Raw genomic sequence first — 19,859 nt, 5'->3', positions numbered from 1 at the left:
TATAGCATATATTTATATATAGTATTATAGTAGCAAGTGGGGGTAATAGGGAACTGTACTAGTAAATAATAATATAGGCCTGCTAAATAATCGGGACGTGGGTGGCGCTGTGTGTTAAACCACAGAGCCTAGGACTTGCCATCAGAAGGTTGGTGGTTCGAATCCCCGTGACGGGCTGAGCTCCCGTTGCTCGGTCCCTGCTCCTGCCAACCTTGCAGTTCGAAAGCACGTCAAGTGCAAGTAGATAAATAGGTACTGCTCCAGCGGGAAGGTAAATGGCATTTCTGTGTGCTGCTCTGGTTCTCCAGAAGCAGCTTAGTCATGCTGGCCACATGACCCAGAAGCTGTACACTGGCTTCCTCGGCCAATGGAGATGAGCACCACAACCCCAGAGTCGGCCATGACTGGACCGAATGGTCAGGGGTCTCTTTACCCTTTACCAAACTAAATAATAAAGATGAATAAAAAGTAATTTTATAATGGGGTCAAAATAAGTAAATTATGTATTACATGAAATCAATCAGTAGGCATAAGACTCATACCCTTAGTCTATGCTGCCTCATCATCAGTCTACAAGCACTCTTTAATATTAGATAACAGGTACAACAGCTTGACCTACATTCAACTGTGCTGCACAGATTTCACGATCCTGCCTCCGTTACCATTTGCGGATCACCATGGAACTTGTTTGGGTTTGGGTTTGGGATGGGCTTTTGGAAGATGCCTGTGTGTGAATTTGTTTTATGTGTGTAGACCAGTGCACATTGACCAACACACAGTCTTCGCAGTAAGGCTCTATTCCGATGACATGAGCACCATGACGTAGATTCTTATCTGCTACAGCCTTCATCTGCCTTCACAGCTGCTGTAACATGTGACTTGTTATCTTCTGCCTGTTCTGCCATTGAGGACATCTTGGATCATTCTTTGTCTAGCTCCTCCCCTTTGACCTTACCGCCTTGGGTGACCCTGCTGGGTACGAGACTCCCAACGGCTTAGCTCACAAGGGTCATAGCTCACTCACTACAACAAGGTTATGAAACCAGTGAGTGACTAGTTTCCATTGACTAGGGATTGTCCAACACCTTCTGAATGAGCAGAGGTTCCAAATCACTGGCCCGGTCACAAATGCTGAGAAAACCAGAGACGCTTGGAGAAAAGCTAGTCTAATCTTACTGGCAGTGGCTTTCTAGGATTTGAAGCACAAGTCCACTCACTGATCCTTTGGACTGGAGGCTTCAGGGATTGAACCTTGTGCATGCAAACCATGAGTTTTGCCACTGAATTATGGTTTCTTCCCCTCACATACTGTTAGGTCCCTTTTTCCTGGAGATGATGGGGGATTGATCCTGCGTCCTTCTGCATGTGCACCATGTGTGCTACCAGTTTTCCTAATACTATGGGTTTCATGTGGGCAACATTTTCAGCACTGATAACTAGGTGAACGTACAATTGTATTCTTATTTGAGGAAACAGTGACATCTCGTGGCAACTGAAAGTAGCTTTGTGTGTTCCTTTTTATTTACCGTATCTCTGATAAAAAATTAAAGCAGGCATAGGCAAATTCGGCCCTCCATATGTTTTGGGAAGAAGAAGACAAAAAAGAAGATAAAAACTTTATTTGCATTAGCCAATGGCCATAGCAACAATAAAACATTACAGTATACGCAGAAAGGAAAATTTGATATAAGAGCACAATTTAGAGTCCTGAATCAGCAGTCATTTAGTGGCCCTTATTCTGATTGCCCCTGCTATGAACCTAGCAACCTTTGCTGTTATCTGCTGATTTTGAACTGATAGAAGAAAGGACATTGTGGCAGTGCTTGAGCGCCCTGGGATGGTTAGTACGAGTGGGGTGATGATCTTGTTCCTCAGGTCTTTGTAGAGAATGCAAGACAGGAGGATTTGTGCCACTGTTTTGGTGCTACCATCTCCACAAAGACGTTTCTCCGGCAGGATCTTTTGGAATCGACCCTCAAGTACCGCAGGTGGCAAAGTATCCAGTCTTGCAAGTGCAAAAGCACGTCTGTATTTTGGGATAATAACTTTGTGCAGATATGGGGCCAGAGAATCAAAATGGAAAGGTGGAAAATGAACATACCAAGGACAGAATTCCCTTATAGTGGCCAGTACAACTCCCATCATCCCTGACCACTGGTCGTGTTAGCGAGGGGTGGTGGGAGTTGTAACCTGAAAACATCTAGAGGGCCAAGTTTGCCTATGCATGACTTAAAGCATGTTAATTATAACTTATGATGGGAGTGACAAGTGCATATCTCTCTCTCTCTCTCTTTTTCTCTCTTTCTCTCTTTCTCTCTTTCTCTCTCTCCCCCCACAAACACACACAGAGAGACAGAGACAGTGCCACCATATTGTATAAGATGTGGTCTGTTTCTTGTATGGCAAATCAGCAACCTATGCAGTATCCCTGGCAGACTAAAGCTAACATCTTGGGTTATTCATCTTGGATTAGTTTCTTAACCTAGTCAATGCATTATAAGGAGGTGTCTTCCTCCAAAGCAACCATGCAAAGACAAACGAAAGGAAGCAAACAGTTTTATTAACATTTCTTTTACACCTTACAAGAAGCCACACAAATCATCACCATATAGCATATGTAGAAAAATAGTAGAATCATATTGGCACTGATGACTGTTCGTTATTGACATTACCATTCATCATTAGCATCATCCTCTCATTATACAAAGTTGATCATCACTGTAATAAATAAGGAGCATTAAAATTTCACAGTGGCATTCTAAGCTTTACATTCGCGATCTTGGTTAAATAGGAGACCGATTACTCCCACCCCTTAAATATGCTCAAAATTCAAAAGCAGACCCCTTTGAAAATTAAAAGCCCTTTCTCTCAGCCAACTCCAATTATCCCACTATGTCCCATTGCCTTGATTTCATACAGAGCTCTGCATTTGTCAGTGAGGTTGCTTGTCAAACATGAAATTAATAAGAAAGCAGACAAAGAAAAGGGGACGCGTTATTATTGTCCCAGGAAATGGGCAGACCTTTGCAAGCAATAATCCCCCCCTCTCATTGGGCTGCAGGTCAAATTTGCACAAATGCACATATGCACTTTGCAAGTGGGGCACAGCTGCAAACAGTGAAACTTGTAGCAAATGGGTCAAGAAGAACCATTAGTTACTTATTAGCATCCACAAAAGGAGGGTTCTCTGGTATGACTGTTCTCAAGTTTCACATTCATCACATCTAATCAGGCCATTTTGGAAAGCTTGAAACAGTTGCCAGTGGTAATATTGGTTTGGAGTTGGCAATATTTATTCACCTTACTAACTAGTAAAAGAGAAAGTCTGTAAAAACAAAAACAAAAAACCCAGTTCAGAAGAATCAGACTCTGACAATGATGCTAGACACCCAGCAATGTGTGTGTGTGTCTGTGTGTTTGCGAATGATTTGAACAGCCAATAACAAGGTCTTTTTAAATATATCTGTATATCTATATTTATATATTTCCATAGAAAGAGACATCTTAAAAGCCTTTTCAAAGGAGGCCAAATTGAATCATACCTTAGCGATGTTCCAACATTTTAGATGTTGCTCTACACAACACAATTATCTTCTAAGGTTAGTTTGTAGTACAAGTATAATAATAGCATAAACATTATATATATATATATATTATGTAAGACAGGATTATATAATATTCAAGGCCTTTACAAAGACAGTGTCCCAATTAAAAAAAAAAAGATATATCTGATAGCTGCAGATCTTCAGCAGATCAGATTATTATTGCCCATAATTTTGATACAATTGTGGCAGCATTTATGAAGATGGAACCTACACCAGTTTGTATAAAAAACAACAACCCTATTACGAGTTCAGAAATTGATCCACAGGAGCCTGTGTGTCATGGATTTTCTTGGTTGGAGAAAAGGAACATCCACATTTAATCAACAGAAATATTTTCACAAGTACTAGATCAGGATGATGGTACTAGACCCACATCTCAGGCGGTTCATCTATGATCCACAGGATTCTGGGTGGAAGGAGGAGGATTCCAACCAATTCTGCATGGGTCTGAGACGGCCACCTGAAATCTCCAGTAAGACACATCAAAAAGTCAACGTAGAGCTAAGCAGTGCCTGTTAGCATCTGCAGAAGTTGGGTGAGGCTCACACAAGTTGGTCTCAAGCCCGTTTTGCGTCTCTAGAAGTCCCTTCATCATCATCATCATTATTATTAAAGATTTCAGGTTAGGTTATTACCAAATATGAATGCTCACACATAAAACACACATTCTGCCATTCCACATTGGGGGAGAAAAGATTAATATTGGGATTTGGTAAACAACACTAGCAAGGAATAGGATCAAGTTATAATGGCTAAGATGCTAAATTTATGGGGTTCTGATTCACCCTTGGAGTCCTGGGTGAGCAAGGTCTCTCCCATTCTCTTCAATGTTTCAGAAAATTCTGGGTGTGTTACATGCGCAGAATTAATTGCTGGGACATGCGCTGCCTATTAATGTCAGGCAAAAGTGCCTTCATTATACGGGTTCTTTTATGCCAGTTAAAAACTTTTTTTTTGTTTTTTTGTTTAGGCTGCCTACCCAGTCATGTAATTTGATTATGCATGCTTCTTATCAAACTCTGCTGATTTTATCTACACGTTGATACCGTTAATATTTCAGCTTGTTTTTAAGGTCTGTTTATTTTGTCAGTATTCTAGTCTATTTTACGTAAACTGCTTGCAGAGGTTTTTAAAGAAAACATTCTACAAATTTTGTCCAATTGAAAAGATATCTTAATTAAATATGTAAATCAATGTTTCTCCAACAGTCAAAGGGGGCGATCCTATGGCAAAATCCATTGAAATGATGAGTTTAGGAAGATCAGGATCTCTAGCTGAGATGGCTGATTCTGGGCTCAGCTGGTATTAAGTCCCCAACCTCATCTTAACCAAGGTTCTGCTGGTGTAACTTGCTGACCCTGGCTCAGCCAGGACTTTTGGGGAGCAAGGTGGGACATTCTGGGGACATGGTGGGCTGGGACTTGAAGGCCGAGATCTTAGACTGGATTCTAAGACAGTTCAGTGCAGTTGTGCAACATGAAAACCTGGCACAGAACTCTATTTTAAAGGCTTGTTTCTCCTCTGCCAGGCTTAGGCAGAGAAACATCAACAGCCCTACTGCTGAATGGGTTTAGGATTTGGTCAAACTTTATGCCATTTTGGTTTACGCTGGTGTGTTTTACATCAGCTTCTAGATTGCTCCCCAAGTCACAGAGATCTTTGTTTCACTGCTTCTGACTTTGCCACATGCTTAAGATGCATTGCCTGAAGCTCAGAGTACTCCAAAGACACTATGAGATGTTAAGAAAGTGATTTAGGGAGTAATCCTGTACACCAGAAGCTGGCATAAGTTAAGCTGGCATAAAGCCACACCAGATCCAAACCCCTGGTCTGGGGAAAGTCTACTGCTAGCTGGGGAAACAAGCCTTTAAAACACAACCTCTTTTGCCTGGCCACATGACTGAGCTGAACAGAGTTCAGATCAGGATCAAGTCTGCACTACCCAATCACCCCCCCCCCCCAAGGTGCTGAGTTCTGCCTGACATTGGAAGGGCCCATTGCATGTGCGTAATGTCGGGAGGAAGTCAATAGGCCTGCAGGAGGCCCTTCCACCACCACAGGGAGGCCTGGTGAGGCCAACTGTTGCTGTGGCCCAGCCCCCCAAGACTGGGGTGGGGTGGGGGCCCAGCCCTGTCCACACACACATAGAGTTGGCACCTATGCCCACCCCATGCCCCCAGAAAACCACTTTGTGGGAATTTACACTGGCCTTGATTCCAGACAAGTTCAATTCAGCTGACTGAGTCCTGATTGAGACGGGATGAGCAAGCTTTGTTTTTTCTTCATGAAATAACCCAAATCTCCTCTCGAAAGGAAAATATATGAAAATCTGTACTCTGATGAACTACAGATTATTTATGTGCACATTGCAAAAACTGACAAGCACAGATTCTGGAAGTTCACATTCCAGAAATTTAAAAAGAATTCCAACGTGAATCTAAAACAGGCTTCCTCAACCTTGGCCCTCCAGATGTTTGGTCCTGCTAGCTAGGGATCATGGGAGTTGTAGGCCAAAAACATCTGGAGGGCCAAGGTTGAGGAAGCCTGGTCTAAAATAACATGCAGTCATACCATTCCAAGCCACTCCATCCAGTTCAACCTTTTCCATAGAACCTTTAGTTCTATGTGCCCCCAAATCTCAGAGAAATATTTGCAAAAGCTCTTACACCGAGTGCTGCCATACCAGTTTGGGTTACTTATCCATCTAATTCAGGTATTGTATACTTTGAATCACTACAGCTCTGAAGACTCTTGGGCATGATGTGCAGGCCATCATCTGAACCTGGGATCTCCTGCCTGTAAATCAAGTTCTCTACCACTGAGCTACCATTGCTTATGATGTCAAATAGGCCTGTGGATTGGCCCACAGGAGGCTCCTTTCCTGCTTAGAGGTAACACACCTGGGAGACCAATTTTGACTGACTGGCTGGGCTAGAGATGTCCTGGGAGGAGAGAGGAAGTGGCCCATAGTGTCACCATTGCACATAGCACTTCAGCTGGGGGTGGAGACTGCGATAGGCACACCTCTCTTGCCTCCAGCTCAAACCAACAAATATGCACATTTCCTATAACCTTTTCTCCCAAACTCAGGGTCTCCTGTCAGTCACCTAATCCCTGCGCTTTCTTCTCTACCAATGGCTACTAACCAGCCATGATGTCCACTGCTGGAGGCAGCATGTCTTTGAAAGCCAGTTTCTGGAAATGAAGCTATTGCACTCATCCTCTCCTTGCAGATTTCCCTTAGGCATCTGATTGGCCAGGATAGACTGCTGGCCTCATCCAACAAGGCTCTTCTGTTGTTTCCAATCCTCCTACTATAGGAGGCACAGGGAAAATTCTAGTTAACTTACTTCCCCACCAAAAAAGAAGAAGTCTGGAACCCATGGTCACCCTGTTAAATAGGTACATTAACCACATTTTCTCATGCCAAGTTATAGGCAGATGGGTTTTTTCAACCACTGTCCCTGCATCTTTGACCACTGTTAGCATCTTTTAGCAACTTAGGGCAACCAGCGATGAACAAGGGAATAACTCTGTTGCTATTCTTGTTGGAGAGAGTTCCTCCTCAAGTACTGGAAGGAGTTCAAGGGTCCCTTGTCTGGGTCTTGAAGTGAGTGGATGAACTGTAGCCTCTGTATGCTGGAGGAGAGGCCTGGGTCTTGATCAATGGAAGGAGTCATTTTGGGGCGACATCCTTCAATCCTTGCTCACTTCACAATACGTCCACCATTGCCAGCCTGTGTTCTAGTGCCTTCAAAGCTCCTCCAGAGTCCCTTAAATCAGATTGCTTGCCACAAGGAAAGCCCCTGCCCACCAAAATTTGGGACACCACAACAGATTAGTTCAAAGTCAGCGACTAGACATTGCAGAGATAATTTTATTACACTTTGCGGCCTTCAGAACTGGAGTTTTCCACACATTTACGAGTTTTCTTCTCAACTTCCCCTGCCAAACAAATAAATAAAGTGCTGCAATCCACAGATTCCCATTCCTATTTTCTGATTCACCACAAAGGAGAATTTAACCTGAGTTTACTTCTTTCTTCTTTTGTTGACCACACGAAACATGGAAAATCTACAAAACCAGACAAGTTTCTTCTTAAATAATAATTAATGACTCAGCTAAGGCAGTTTATGCCTAAGTGGATTTCTTAATGGTGGAAGGGAGAAAAAGATGTCAGTCCAGTGACCATTATAAAGGGGGCAGATCTATAATCACATCCTCAGGATTTTAAAAGCTTTTTTTTTAAAGAGGTTGGTGGTTAGATGAACAAAAAGAAAAAAGACGAAATAACATGTAGTTTACATCTTCCAAAAAGCACCAATTTTTGGCCCTTTGAATACCTTATAACCAAAGCACTTTGATTCCTCTCTCCAAGCCACTAGGCTGTGCCATAAACATATTCTGTTTGTTCCCAGAAATGAAGCACTCTCTTGGCCCAGAAAGTCTTTGCAATTCAATATGCAAGGCTCCCTTTGCTGCCCTGAGGCTCACAGTCTTATTTGAAGTAGTTGAGTCCTGCAACCAGGAAAAATTTCTCCAGGAACAGTTCAGAATCCAGCACCGCGATGTGAGCTGCTCGCCCAATCAGGGTGTTGGCTGTGTTTGGCAAGGCATGGAACACATCGTGGCGGATTAAAGTGCAATCCTTTGTCCCCACGACTGGCCGGAGGAGGTTGTTGATCATCTCGGCATAAACGGGACCTTGGAAAGTTGAAAAACATTATTATTATTATTATTATTATTATTATTATTATTATTATTATTTCTTCATTGTCTTCAATATTCAGGTTGTATGAAGAACACAAGATGAACCTGCTGGACCAGGCCAGTGGCTCATCTCACACAGCATCCTATTCTCTTTTAATAATATTTTTATTAACTTTCACCACGGAAAATGAGTAGAAGGGAAGGGTGGAAGGGAAATGTGGGTATTGCACAACAGATATTGGGAATTTTATCCATATGTGGTGCATTTGTGAAAGAAAAAGAAAGTACCGGGATAAAGCTATAAATAGTAAAAATGAAATGCACAAATTTAAATTAGCAGTAGATCTGAAATGATGTTTGTTGAAGTATGAAAAATAGGCTAATCCTCCTAAGCTTCAAAGGCCAATTATGTATTTAATAGCTGCAGGCAAGGAAAATTTAATAAAAGACCTGAAAAAGCATATAGAGTTGGGTTATAGCATGATTAGCTAAGTTAACTGTTTATCAAAAGGAAAACTGTAATTATGGACAATTTTGCAAATCATCACAACTGGTAATAAGAGTAGCTATCTCAATATTTCACTAATAATGATTGTGCCATATTTTAAGTCATTATACTTAAGAAGGAAGACTAATGAATACATACATTAAAGGAAGTGGGGCTGATACTTGACGGTGGTTCAACCATTGTTTCCTAAGTCCAGCTGAGCTTTTGCTGGCATTGCAGAGGTGAAGGGCAGGTGATCCCCATTGCTATCTGTTCCTGGGCTCTGAGAGGTGTTTCCCATCAATATAGGTTTTTCTGTGTAGCTGACTGCATTTGTGTAACTCTAAGATGGAGAGCCTGTGACCCTTCAGATGCTGTTGGTGTTACTATCTATAGCTCGCTCTATCTATCTATCTATCTATCTATCTATCTATCTGTCATCTATCTATCTGTCTATCTATACCTGAAAGAGCATCTCCACCCCCATCATTCAGCCGGGACATTGAGGTCCATGTCTGAGGACCTTCTGTGGTTCCCTCCCTGCGAGAAGTGAGGCTACAGGGAACCAGGCACAGGGCCGTCTTGGCAGTGGCACCCTCCCTGTGGAAAGTCCTCCCATCAGATGTCAAGGAGTTAAACAACTATCTGACTTTTAGAAGACAACTGAAGGCAGCCCTCTTTAGGGAAGTTTTTAATGTTTGATCTTTTATCATGTTTTTAATATTCTATTGCGAGCTGCCCAGAGTGGCTGGGGAAACTCAGCCAGATGGGCGGGGTATAAATAATTTTTTATTTTTTTTATCATCATCATCATCATCATCTACAGTTGCAATCAAAATTATTCAACCCCCTGATTGCAAATCAGGTTTATTATCGAAATTTACAGACTTTCAGCTGTTTGAAATGAGCAAATCAAACAAAAGCAATTGAAATAGCTCATCACGACGGATGCTTCAAGTGGTGAAATTAAGCACTTCGAAGTGTGACGCACGTTGCCCATCAATATGTCATTTCTATTGTGCATTCATGATGTTTTGCACTCATTGTGGTATCTGAGTGGTTATACATGATCCAAACGCAGGTACTGCCCCCTCCAACATAAATCCTGGCTACATACACGCTCCTGCAAAGGTCTCAAAGCAGACACACCACTTTGTTTCCAACCAGTGCATGCCCTGTAGCTCCCTGCTGAAATCCTGTAACTTTTCACATCACAAATATTCCAATGGGTTTTTTTGTCCTGCTTTTGTTGTGCTGCACTGCAGGAGCACCAGATGGCAATAATGTAATATCATTCAGGAAGTATAGCAGAACAACTAATAAAGTGAATTTATGTGTAGGTAAAGGTAAAGGTACCCCTGCCCGTACGGGCCAGTCTTGACAGACTCTGGGGTTGTGTGCCCATCTCACTCAAGAGGCCGGGGGCCAGCGCTGTCCGGAGACACTTCCGGGTCACGTGGCCAGCGTGACAAAGCTGCATCTGGTGAGCCAGCACAGCACATGGAACACCGTTTACCTTCCCGCTGGTAAGCGGTCCCTATTTATCTACTTGCACCCGGGGGTGCTTTCGAACTGCTAGGTTGGCAGGCGCTGGGACCGAGCAGCGGGAGCGCACCCCGCCACGGGGATTCGAACCGCCAACCTTTCGATCGGCAAGCCCTAGGTGCTGAGGATTTTACCCACAGCGCCACCTGCGTCCCCCTATGTGTAGGTAGTCCAGCATAAATCCACCACTAATAACCTATTGTTGTATCAATGGCATGTTGCAGAATATATCTGCAAAAAAACAACAAAACAAAATGGAAAACCCACCAGTCTAGAGGAGCCACAGTCCTTTCCCATTGGGTAAATGTCTCCTGTTTCCCAACTTAACCCATAGCTTCCTGTGCCCCTCTCCTTGGTTTGCTTGTTGAATTGGGAGATTAACAGGCTCTTCTTTTCCCATTCCAATCTGCTCTCTTTTTACCCCTAATACCACTCCTCAGGGGCATTATTTGCCTACATAAATCCATAAGTGCCTGTTTCTGAACATGGTGTGGTTTCAATGTTAAAAGGAGCTCTAAACACAGAAGCCAGGATACATGCAAGAATAGCTGACTTGCGTACAAATGGGGCACTTCTGAGCATTGAACTCAAAATCCCACCAGCACCAGGGAATGGTCAGGTGTGGTAGGATTTTCAGCTCAACCACACCTTGAGGGCCTCTAGCCCTGGTCTAATTCACATGGTCTTGCAATACGCGATTTTTTGACTCAACTGGGATGAGTAGCAATCACCTTCAAGTGATCACCTGTGTGGCAGATGGCCGTGGCTCCTCCTGAGGAACACAGGAAGTTTCCCTGTAGCATGTATGGCCAGGATTTCAGTTAGGAGTCTTAGATCTAACTGGAGATTCCTTCTTTTCTTTTGTCTCCTGATGTCCATTGATTAATGGAGATTATGGGCATCTGGAAACAGGGAAGTACAGTGGTACCTCGGGTTACATACGCTTCAGGTTACATACGCTTCAGGTTACAAACTCCGCTAACCAAAAAAATAGTGCTTCAGGTTAAGAACTTTGCTTCAGGATGAGAACAGAAATCGTGCTCCGGCGGCGCGACGGCAGCAGGAAACCCCATTAGCTAAAGTGGTGATTCAGGTTAAGAACAGTTTCAGGTTAAGTACGGACCTCCGGAATGAATTAAGTACTTAACCCGAGGTACCACTGTATCTGTTTTGACACTGTATAAATCTACTATGAGTCTTATTAGGATATGCCCATCTAGAAATAAATCCATGCACAGTTTGTTGTTGTTTTAAATACAGCTACTCTCTTAAATAGGGGACGCGGGTGGCGCTGTGGGTAAAAGCCTCAGCGCCTAGGGCTTGCCGATCGAAAGGTCGGCGGTTCGAATCCCCGCGGCGGGGTGCGCTCCCGTTGTTCGGTCCCAGCGCCTGCCAACCTAGCAGTTCGAAAGCACCCCCGGGTGCACGTAGATAAATAGGGACCGCTTACTAGCGGGAAGGTAAACGGCGTTTCCGTGTGCGGCTCTGGCTCGCCAGATGCAAGTGTCTCCGGACAGCGCTGGCCCCCGGCCTCTTGAGTGAGATGGGCGCACAACCCTAGAGTCTGTCAAGACTGGCCCGTACGGGCAGGGGTACCTTTACCTTTACCTTTACTCTCTTAAATCCACAAAGAAGCTCACCTGTCTGCCTGTCTTTCAGGGCCGATTTGCACATTTCTATTCTTGCAGAATGAAACGGTACGTAGCGATCTTGGGGAGAGGCCACCAGGACAACATTTTTGAAATACTGGAGACCTGTAAAAAGAAGAAAGGAAAAAGGAAACAAGTGTGTGCATTAGAACAGCCTTCCTTAGATGAAATGCATGCTGGGTGGTGGAGCAAATTCTATCCATCATACCATACAAAGAAAAAAAGTAAGTTTCATGGTAAGTTCAGGCACCGCCCTCTTTTTTCTTTTCTTTTTTCTTTTCTTTTTTTTAAATAATAGCACTGAGTAGCAGCGATATGGTTGAGGAGATTGTATGGAATCTGAAGGGCCATACAGAGAGGTCCAAAGGGTCTGCATTTGGTCTAAACCACGGAGCCTCTTAGGCTTGCCGATCAGAAGGTTGGCAGTTTGAATCTGTACAACGGGATGAGCTCCTGTTGCTCTGTCCCACCTCCTGCCAACCTAGCAGTTCGAAAGCACGCCAGTGCAAGTAGATAAATAAGTAGATAAATAGGTACCACTGTGGTGGGAAGGTAAATGTCATTTCCGTGTGCTCTGCTTTCCATCACAGTGTCCTGTTGTGCCAGAAGCGGTTCAGTCCTGCTGACCACATGACCCGGAAAGCTGTTTGTGGACAAACGCCGGCTCCCTCAGCCTGAAAGCGAGATGAGTGCCGCAACCCCATAGTCACCTTTGACTTGACTTAACCGTCCAGGGGTCCTTTACCTCTTTTTTACAGCATAGTAGCAGCCAGGGATGCCAACTTGAATAAAACATGGAGGAGCAGGTAAGCTCCAGCCCACATAATTGATCACAAGCCACAGCGCGCACACACCATTTGAATGGCAATGCCTAGCAACTTTGGGCACCCCCACCTCCCTAAAATATTATATTGGGGGGGGGGCAAAGGCACCTCGACCCCTAGCATTTGGCTCCTATGGTAGCAGCCAAAGAGGAAACCACTCTCTGTGAGATGGCCGTTTCCCCAAGTCAACTGGATTTCAGACAAGCATATGAAGATACCACCACTTGTTAGAACAGAGGCTTTGATTTTAACTCACCCACCTGTTTTTTGGCTGAGCTGGTAGAGGAAACATTTCCGCAGATCTGCGTTGTCCCTGAAGGTCAGCTGCAAAAGTGACCCGGATTTTTTCAGCTTCTGCATGAGCCACAAGCCTAGAAAAAGCAATGGTGATTTGTGGGTTTCCAAGAGCACTTGCGTGGGGTGAAGCCCAGCAAATCGATTGAGGGAAGATCAATTCTGCATTAAACCCCAAAGCAGCTATTTCCAAGGGAGTCTGAGAACTACTGGGGGAAGCTGAATGGTCTGAGTCATTCAAAACTGAAGAAGTGTGCATGCACACGAAAGCTTATATGCAATACAAACTTAGATGGTCTCTAAGGTGCTAGTGGACAGTTTTAAAGTTTTAATTTATTTATTCAAAACCAAAGTGGTCATCTGAAAGTAACGTGATAGTAAGGGGCCTGGATAGTTGCTGGTTGGCTGGCAGGCAAAGGGGCTTTTCAGGGCTTGTGTACTGGAAATTGTAACATGATGGGAGAGGTTTTTAGACAACCTCTAAAAGTAGGTTAGGCCTATCTCCAGGTGTCTTGGACTACAGTTTCCATCACCCTCAACCAACTGGCCATGCTGCCATGGACTAATGGGAATCCAGCAACATCTGGAGGGCCACAACTTCCTAGCCTTGGTTTATTAGCAATGGACAAGCAAAGTCCACATGTTTATAAAGCATGTTCTTGGTTCATTTTGTGCATTTGGTGAGGTTGGTTATTCTCTCTCTCTCTCTCTCTCTCTCTCTGTGTGTGTGTGTGTGTGTGTGTGTGAGAGAGAGAGAGAGAGAGAGAGAGATCTCCAATAAAACTCAGAGTATACCCATTGAAACTAGAGCATGTCCACAGAAACAAATGATCTTCAGTGAATTGGTTTCTGTGGTTGTATTCCATTCCTGGTTGGAGACACTCCTATGACATTTCATAGCATGGGGAAAGAAACATTAGACAGGATGTTAGAACCACTCTCATACTTTCAGTGTTTCCCTTCAAACAGCCAGTAGCTCTTACCTGTACTAACCAAAGTACTGTTGTTGTAAAGCGTTCCCAGGTGAGGCCCAGAGAGGGAAAGGAAAGTATGCAGCTTATTGAGGTAATAGCGAAATCTGGGCCGGGTTAACACAGATCGGATGATGACGTTGCCGAGGGAGTGGCCGATGAAACTGTGGGGACACAATTTGTATCCATTTATTTAGAGAACGCCTTCATTGCTCTGCATTCAAAGAAACCTCTAAATGATGCACAAAAGCAGAAAGGGCCACCATTCAATATATTAACAACCAAACAGTAGCCTATGAAAATGATGTCATCCTCCTCCACAGTTGCCACTGCTATTTACCTTATTCGTGATATCGACAAGTTGTACAGCTGAATGTGCTGAATTATTTCATCCAGCAAGCGGTCGGTCATTGTATCGAAATCTGCAAATGTGTCCGTCTGTTAAATCAAGAGAAGAACAGTTGGTAGTACCCTTCCGAGTTTTCATAGGCAAAGAAGAAGAAAGGGACTATCTATCTATCTATCTATCTATCTATCTATCTATCTATCTGTCACACACACAGTATGTGGTGTGTGTGGGTGTGGGTGTGTGTAAACCATATATTTGAAATGATTAACAAAAGAAGTTTGAGAATATTTAAAAGAAGAGTACACCTGCCCAAGGCACGCCATGCATTTCAGAGGCTCACTTCTGTTGGCTCTGCAACTGGTGTTGGGTGTGTGGTAGGGATGCTAAAGAAATTCAATCTGGATTTCATATTAATGAGAAACTATCTAATTCACAGCTCCTAAACCAGTATGCAAATCTAAACACAACCTCTCTGAATGTTGCAGTGCAGCTCTCCAACCAAACCACGCATACAAAATTGTATGCATTGGGGTACACAACTGTTAGCCTGCATTGGCATGATCTTACCCACGTCTATTCAAATGTAAGCACCCCTGTGTTCAATGGGAGTTATTCACATGTGACTGTAATAGCAGGGATGGTGGATCTCAAGTAAGCAGGTCAAATGTGACTTTCTAGGCACCTCTGTCTGTCCCCTGGAAATTTCCCCAGACACACTCACTTGCCCAAGGCCATGTCTCCCATTGGCTTGGCTTTGCATCTTCCATGAATGTTTTTGCCCAGCGGGGAATTGTACGTGCATTCTGACAATTCCTCTTACTAGTCTGGATGGAGGATAAAGAAAGCCGTGCAAAAATTGGCCTACTGCACAAAATTAAAATTTGCATTAATTTTTCTGTCCACTTTTTCCTCTCACCTAACCCACGGATGCGGGTGGCGCTGTGGGTTAAACCACAGAGCCTAGGACTTGCCGATCAGAAGGTTGGCGGTTTGAATCCCCACGACGGGGTGAGCTCCCGTTGCTTGGTCCCTGCTCCTGCCAACCTAGCAGTATGAAAGCACGTCAAAAGTGCAAGTAGATAAATAGGTACCGCTCCGGTGAGAAGGTAAACGGCGTTTCCGTGCGCTGCTCTGGTTTGCCAGAAGCGGCTTAGTCATGCTGGCCACATGACCTGGAAGCTGTATGCCGGCTCCCTCAGCCAATAAAGCGAGATGAGCGCTGCAACCCCAGAGTCGGCCACAACTGGACCTAATGGTCAGGGGTCCCTTTACCTTTAACCCACCATTAGCATGCAACCTCTGGAAGGTAGGGCAGAAGGGAATGTGGACCCCAAGGTGAAAAAGGGGTAGGATCACAGCCTCAGTCAATATTCCAGTCTCATCCTTAATTTCTGGCCTTCACTGGCATGGCTCAGAGCTGAAGGGTTGGTGATGTAGCCCTTCCAATGCTCTGTAAGCTTCCTACTGCTACTTTTACTACCACTTAAAGTCCAGCTGCATTTGGAAACAGCTCTATGAAACCATCAGATGGTTAATGTTGACCGCAAAGCTACCACAAAGTTGCATTGTTGCAACATAGTTCTGATATTTTGTGGTTGAACAGTTATAATTAGTACCCATTGAGGGCCAGCAATGTGTAGTTATGCAAATGCTAAGCCATGCATTCTGTTGTTTCTTGCGATAAACAGAAAGGGAATGATGGAGGAACGGAATTCAGAGGGATGAGGATGGCAAATGGCTCTTTTTCTCTGGAGCTGTGCTGTTTTGTAATCCCATCAGCTCTGCATCAGATTCAAAACTAATGAGATGCCAGGGAAATAATCATCAAATGCTGGGACAAAGATTCAAGGGAAACATATCCAGTAATTAATGCTTCTTTTTGTGTGAGAGAGAAAATCCATCTTGCTAATTGCCACTCGTTCCAAAGAAAAACACGAGCACATCCAATTTGCAATATTGCCTTCCACTAAACATGCTCGTAAACTTAAATATAGACTCTGGCCTGTTTGTTTTGCCTGCACTGATAATTAATGGTTTTCTCTGAAACTTACTATCTTCCATTTTATTTAGACATGGGAGGATGTGCTTAATCATAGAGGACATATAAAAAAACCCCACATGGGTCTTCCTTGATAAGAAGGAGTGTCCCTTGAGCTCCAATGTATTTGTAATTATTTTCTGCGGCTTTGTGTTCCATTTTTTTAATTGTGGTATCATTAACTGTGTCGAATGCATCATTATGAGTTGGAAACTTGAGGTACAAACCTTGAAGAAGTAAGAAATGAGCAAAATACCTGGTTCCTTTCTGACATCAAGAAGTCAAGCTTTCCACCAGGGAGACCCAGTTCGATGAAAGTTTTTACCAGCCGTAGATCTGCACTGTTACCTTGAGGGGGAAGAAATTGATTTTCTAAGACACGGGTTCCATGCTGAAGGACATCATCCACCCATCTCTCATCCTGCTTACTGGGGAGAGGGGTTGACAATGACGGCCTGGTATGTCTCTTTCCACAGCAAACATGAGTAGAGTCTTCTGATGATGAGTCCATGTGTCTAGGCTGGCCACTTTGCATGACTTTGCATTCCCGCTCTCACTGCAGGCATATCCTGAGGAAGTGGGAAGTGACTTGTGTTCCAGTGATATGGCTGTGATGCCCCCAGTGTGAATGCAGTGCCTCATCTAAAATGGTGATTCATTTTCAGGACAATTTTCATCCTATCAAACTTTGACCCAGTGTGTTGAACCCAAGGTGAAATGTTCTGGAAGGCATTCATGCACACTATTGGTGGCCAAGATAACTGGAAGTTATTGCAAGAATGAGCCCATATGTGTATATTTATTTGCTTTAATATATGCTACTTGGTTTCCTTTGATGCTGTGGACCTTGGGATACTGAGTTCTAGACCCAGAGAGGGGAGAAGCTTAAAGTAGCTGCCACCTATGGCCTCACCAGCCAGGTGTCATAGAAGGTTCTGGGTAAAGTCATGCATGCTGCTTTGTGCATAAAGGTTGTATGAATGTTTGCTTGGGTGTGGACATGTCATGATGCAAAGAGGGCTCCGTTTTTTTTAATAATAATAATAATAATTTATTATTTATACCCCGCCCATCTGGCTGGGCCTCCCCAGCCACTCTGGGCGGCTTCCATAAAAACCAAAAATACAATAAAATATCACATGTTAAAAACTTCCCTGAACAGGGCTGCCTTAAGATGTCTCTTGAATGTCAGGTAGTTATTTATCACTTTGACATCTGCTGGAAGGGCGTTCCACAGGGTGGGCGCCACTACCGAGAAGGCCCTCTGCCTGGTTCCCTGTAGCTTTGCTTCTCGCAATGAGGGAACCGCCAGAAGGCCCTCGGCGCTGGACCTCAGCGTCCGGGCAGAATGATGGGGGTGGAGACGCTCCTTCAGGTATACTGGACCGAGGCCGTTTAGGGCTTTAAAGGTCAGCACCAACACTTTGAATTGTGCTCGGAAACGTACTGGGAGCCAATGCAAGTCTTTCAAGACCGGTGTTATATGGTCTTGGCGGCCGCTCCCAGTCACCAGTCTAGCTGCCGCATTCTGGATTAGTTGTAGTTTCCGAGTCACCTTCAAAGGTAGCCCCACGTAGAGTGCATTGCAGTAGTCCAAGCGGGAGATAACCAGAGCATGTACCACTCTGGCGAGACAGTCCACAGGCAGATAGGGTCTCAGCCTACGTACCAGATGGAGCTGGTAAACAGCTGCCCTGGACACGGATTTGACCTGTGCCTCCATGGACAGCTGTGAGTCCAAAATGACTCCCAGGCTGCGCACCTGGTCCTTCAGGGGCACAGTTACCCCATTCAGGACCAGGGAATCCTCCACACCTGCCCGCCTCCTGTCCCCCAAAAACAGTACTTCTGTCTTGTCAGGATTCAACCTCAATCTGTTAGCCGCCATCCATCCTCCAACCGCCTCCAGACACTCACACAGGACCTTCACCGCCTTCACTGGTTCTGATTTAAAAGAGAGGTAGAGCTGGGTATCATCCGCATACTGATGAACACCCAGCCCAAACCTCCTGATGATCTCTCCCAGCGGCTGCATGTAAATGTTGAAAAGCATGGGGGAGAGGACAGAACCCTGAGGCACCCCACAAGTGAGAGCCCAGGGGTCTGAACACTCATCCCCCACCACCACTTTCTGAACACGGCCCAGGAGGAAGGAGCGGAACCACTGTATAACAGTGCACCCAGCTCCCAGCCCCTCAAGACGGTCCAGAAGGATGCTATGGTCGATGGTATCAAACGCCGCTGAGAGATCCAGCAGAACTAGGAAACAGCTCTCACCTTTGTCCCTAGCCCGCCGGAGATCATCAACCAGTGCGACCAAGGCAGTTTCAGTCCCATGATGAGGCCTGAATCCCGACTGGAAGGGATCCAAATGGTCCGCTTCTTCCAGGCGTGCCTGGAGTTGTTCGGCAATAATTGCTGTTATTTTTTATCTATGTCATTTTAATCCGTGATATTAATGCTGTATTCTTAGTTTTAGATCTTGATTTACGTGGAAATTGTTTTCCATTTGGTTGTGTTGGTTTTTTTTGATGTGGTTTATTTATTGTTTATGACTTTTGTAATTATGTAAATCTTGTCATGTTGTAAGCCACCTTGAGCATTGTTTTTAACTGTGGCAAGGCGGCATACAGATAAAATGATGATGATGACCTCTCACGGTTGCAGTGTCCATCCTATGTCTTTAAAGGCAGTGAGGCTCTGCACACTGTGTTGTAAGCTTATAAAGCACTAGAACTGGATGTCTGGTCTTTCTGAAATCCTTCTTTAGTATCCCTGCACCAAACAACTCATACATGCCCTCCTTGGGGCCTGTGGTTCAGAACACCCATGACTTTGTGAAAGTTCTGAAGCACTGAGTTACTTCCCAGAGGAGGCTGGGATTTATAGTCCAACCCAAGTTTGAAGACCCCCTAACCATGGTCTCTATGACTAGTGTCACTGCAGCTGTCTGCTTTCACATTACACACAATTATGTATTGTGTGAACACTGTATATTCAGAATGCCCAGTTATCCCCACATCGCCTCTTTGGCCTTACCATCCAGTCCATGGACACAGACCACTAGGTGAATCCCATCTTCAAAATTTTCTTCCTCTTCCTCTGGTGGGAAATATGGGATATCAGAAGCGAGTGCAGTTAAGTCACTGTACAGAAATCCTTCAATCTTCAGCTCTTTTTTAAACTTTTCTTTGGCCTGATGAAAACTGGAGAATGCACTAATTAATCACTGATTGAGATGGGCATTCAACAACATGTGACTTTTCAACCATTGCATTCAAAGGGCTGGAGTGAGAGTTGGATTTTGGCACTGCTGCTGGTAGACCAGTTGTGGAAGGATAACCAAATTCAGATTTTCAAATCTCAACCCAAATGCCAACCATACAG

The 19,859-nt window shown here is 44.3% G+C and overlaps 1 protein-coding gene across 3 annotated transcripts in view; it reads right to left on the bottom strand.

Moving 5' to 3' along the window:
- Positions 1 to 6,086: 6,086 nt before the first annotated feature.
- Positions 6,087 to 19,859, bottom strand: part of FAM135B (family with sequence similarity 135 member B) — a 141,737-nt gene continuing 127,964 nt past the window's right edge. For all 3 annotated transcript variants that reach the window (XM_077932714.1, XM_077932716.1, XM_077932717.1), the window contains 7 exons: positions 19,512 to 19,678; positions 16,729 to 16,820; positions 14,426 to 14,523; positions 14,098 to 14,249; positions 13,081 to 13,191; positions 11,988 to 12,101; positions 6,087 to 8,309 (listed from right to left, as the gene is read on the bottom strand). In XM_077932714.1, coding sequence (XP_077788840.1) covers positions 8,104 to 8,309; positions 11,988 to 12,101; positions 13,081 to 13,191; positions 14,098 to 14,249; positions 14,426 to 14,523; positions 16,729 to 16,820; positions 19,512 to 19,678 — 940 coding nt within the window. In that variant the 3' untranslated portion in view covers positions 6,087 to 8,103. The remainder of the gene's footprint in view (positions 8,310 to 11,987; positions 12,102 to 13,080; positions 13,192 to 14,097; positions 14,250 to 14,425; positions 14,524 to 16,728; positions 16,821 to 19,511; positions 19,679 to 19,859) is intronic.

This window comes from Podarcis muralis, chromosome 8 (genome assembly GCF_964188315.1).
Source record: "Podarcis muralis chromosome 8, rPodMur119.hap1.1, whole genome shotgun sequence".
NCBI classification, from domain to species: Eukaryota; Metazoa; Chordata; class Lepidosauria; order Squamata; family Lacertidae; genus Podarcis; species Podarcis muralis.
The sequence above is the reverse complement of the archived record's forward strand: the minus strand, read 5'-3'. Positions and strand labels throughout refer to the sequence as shown.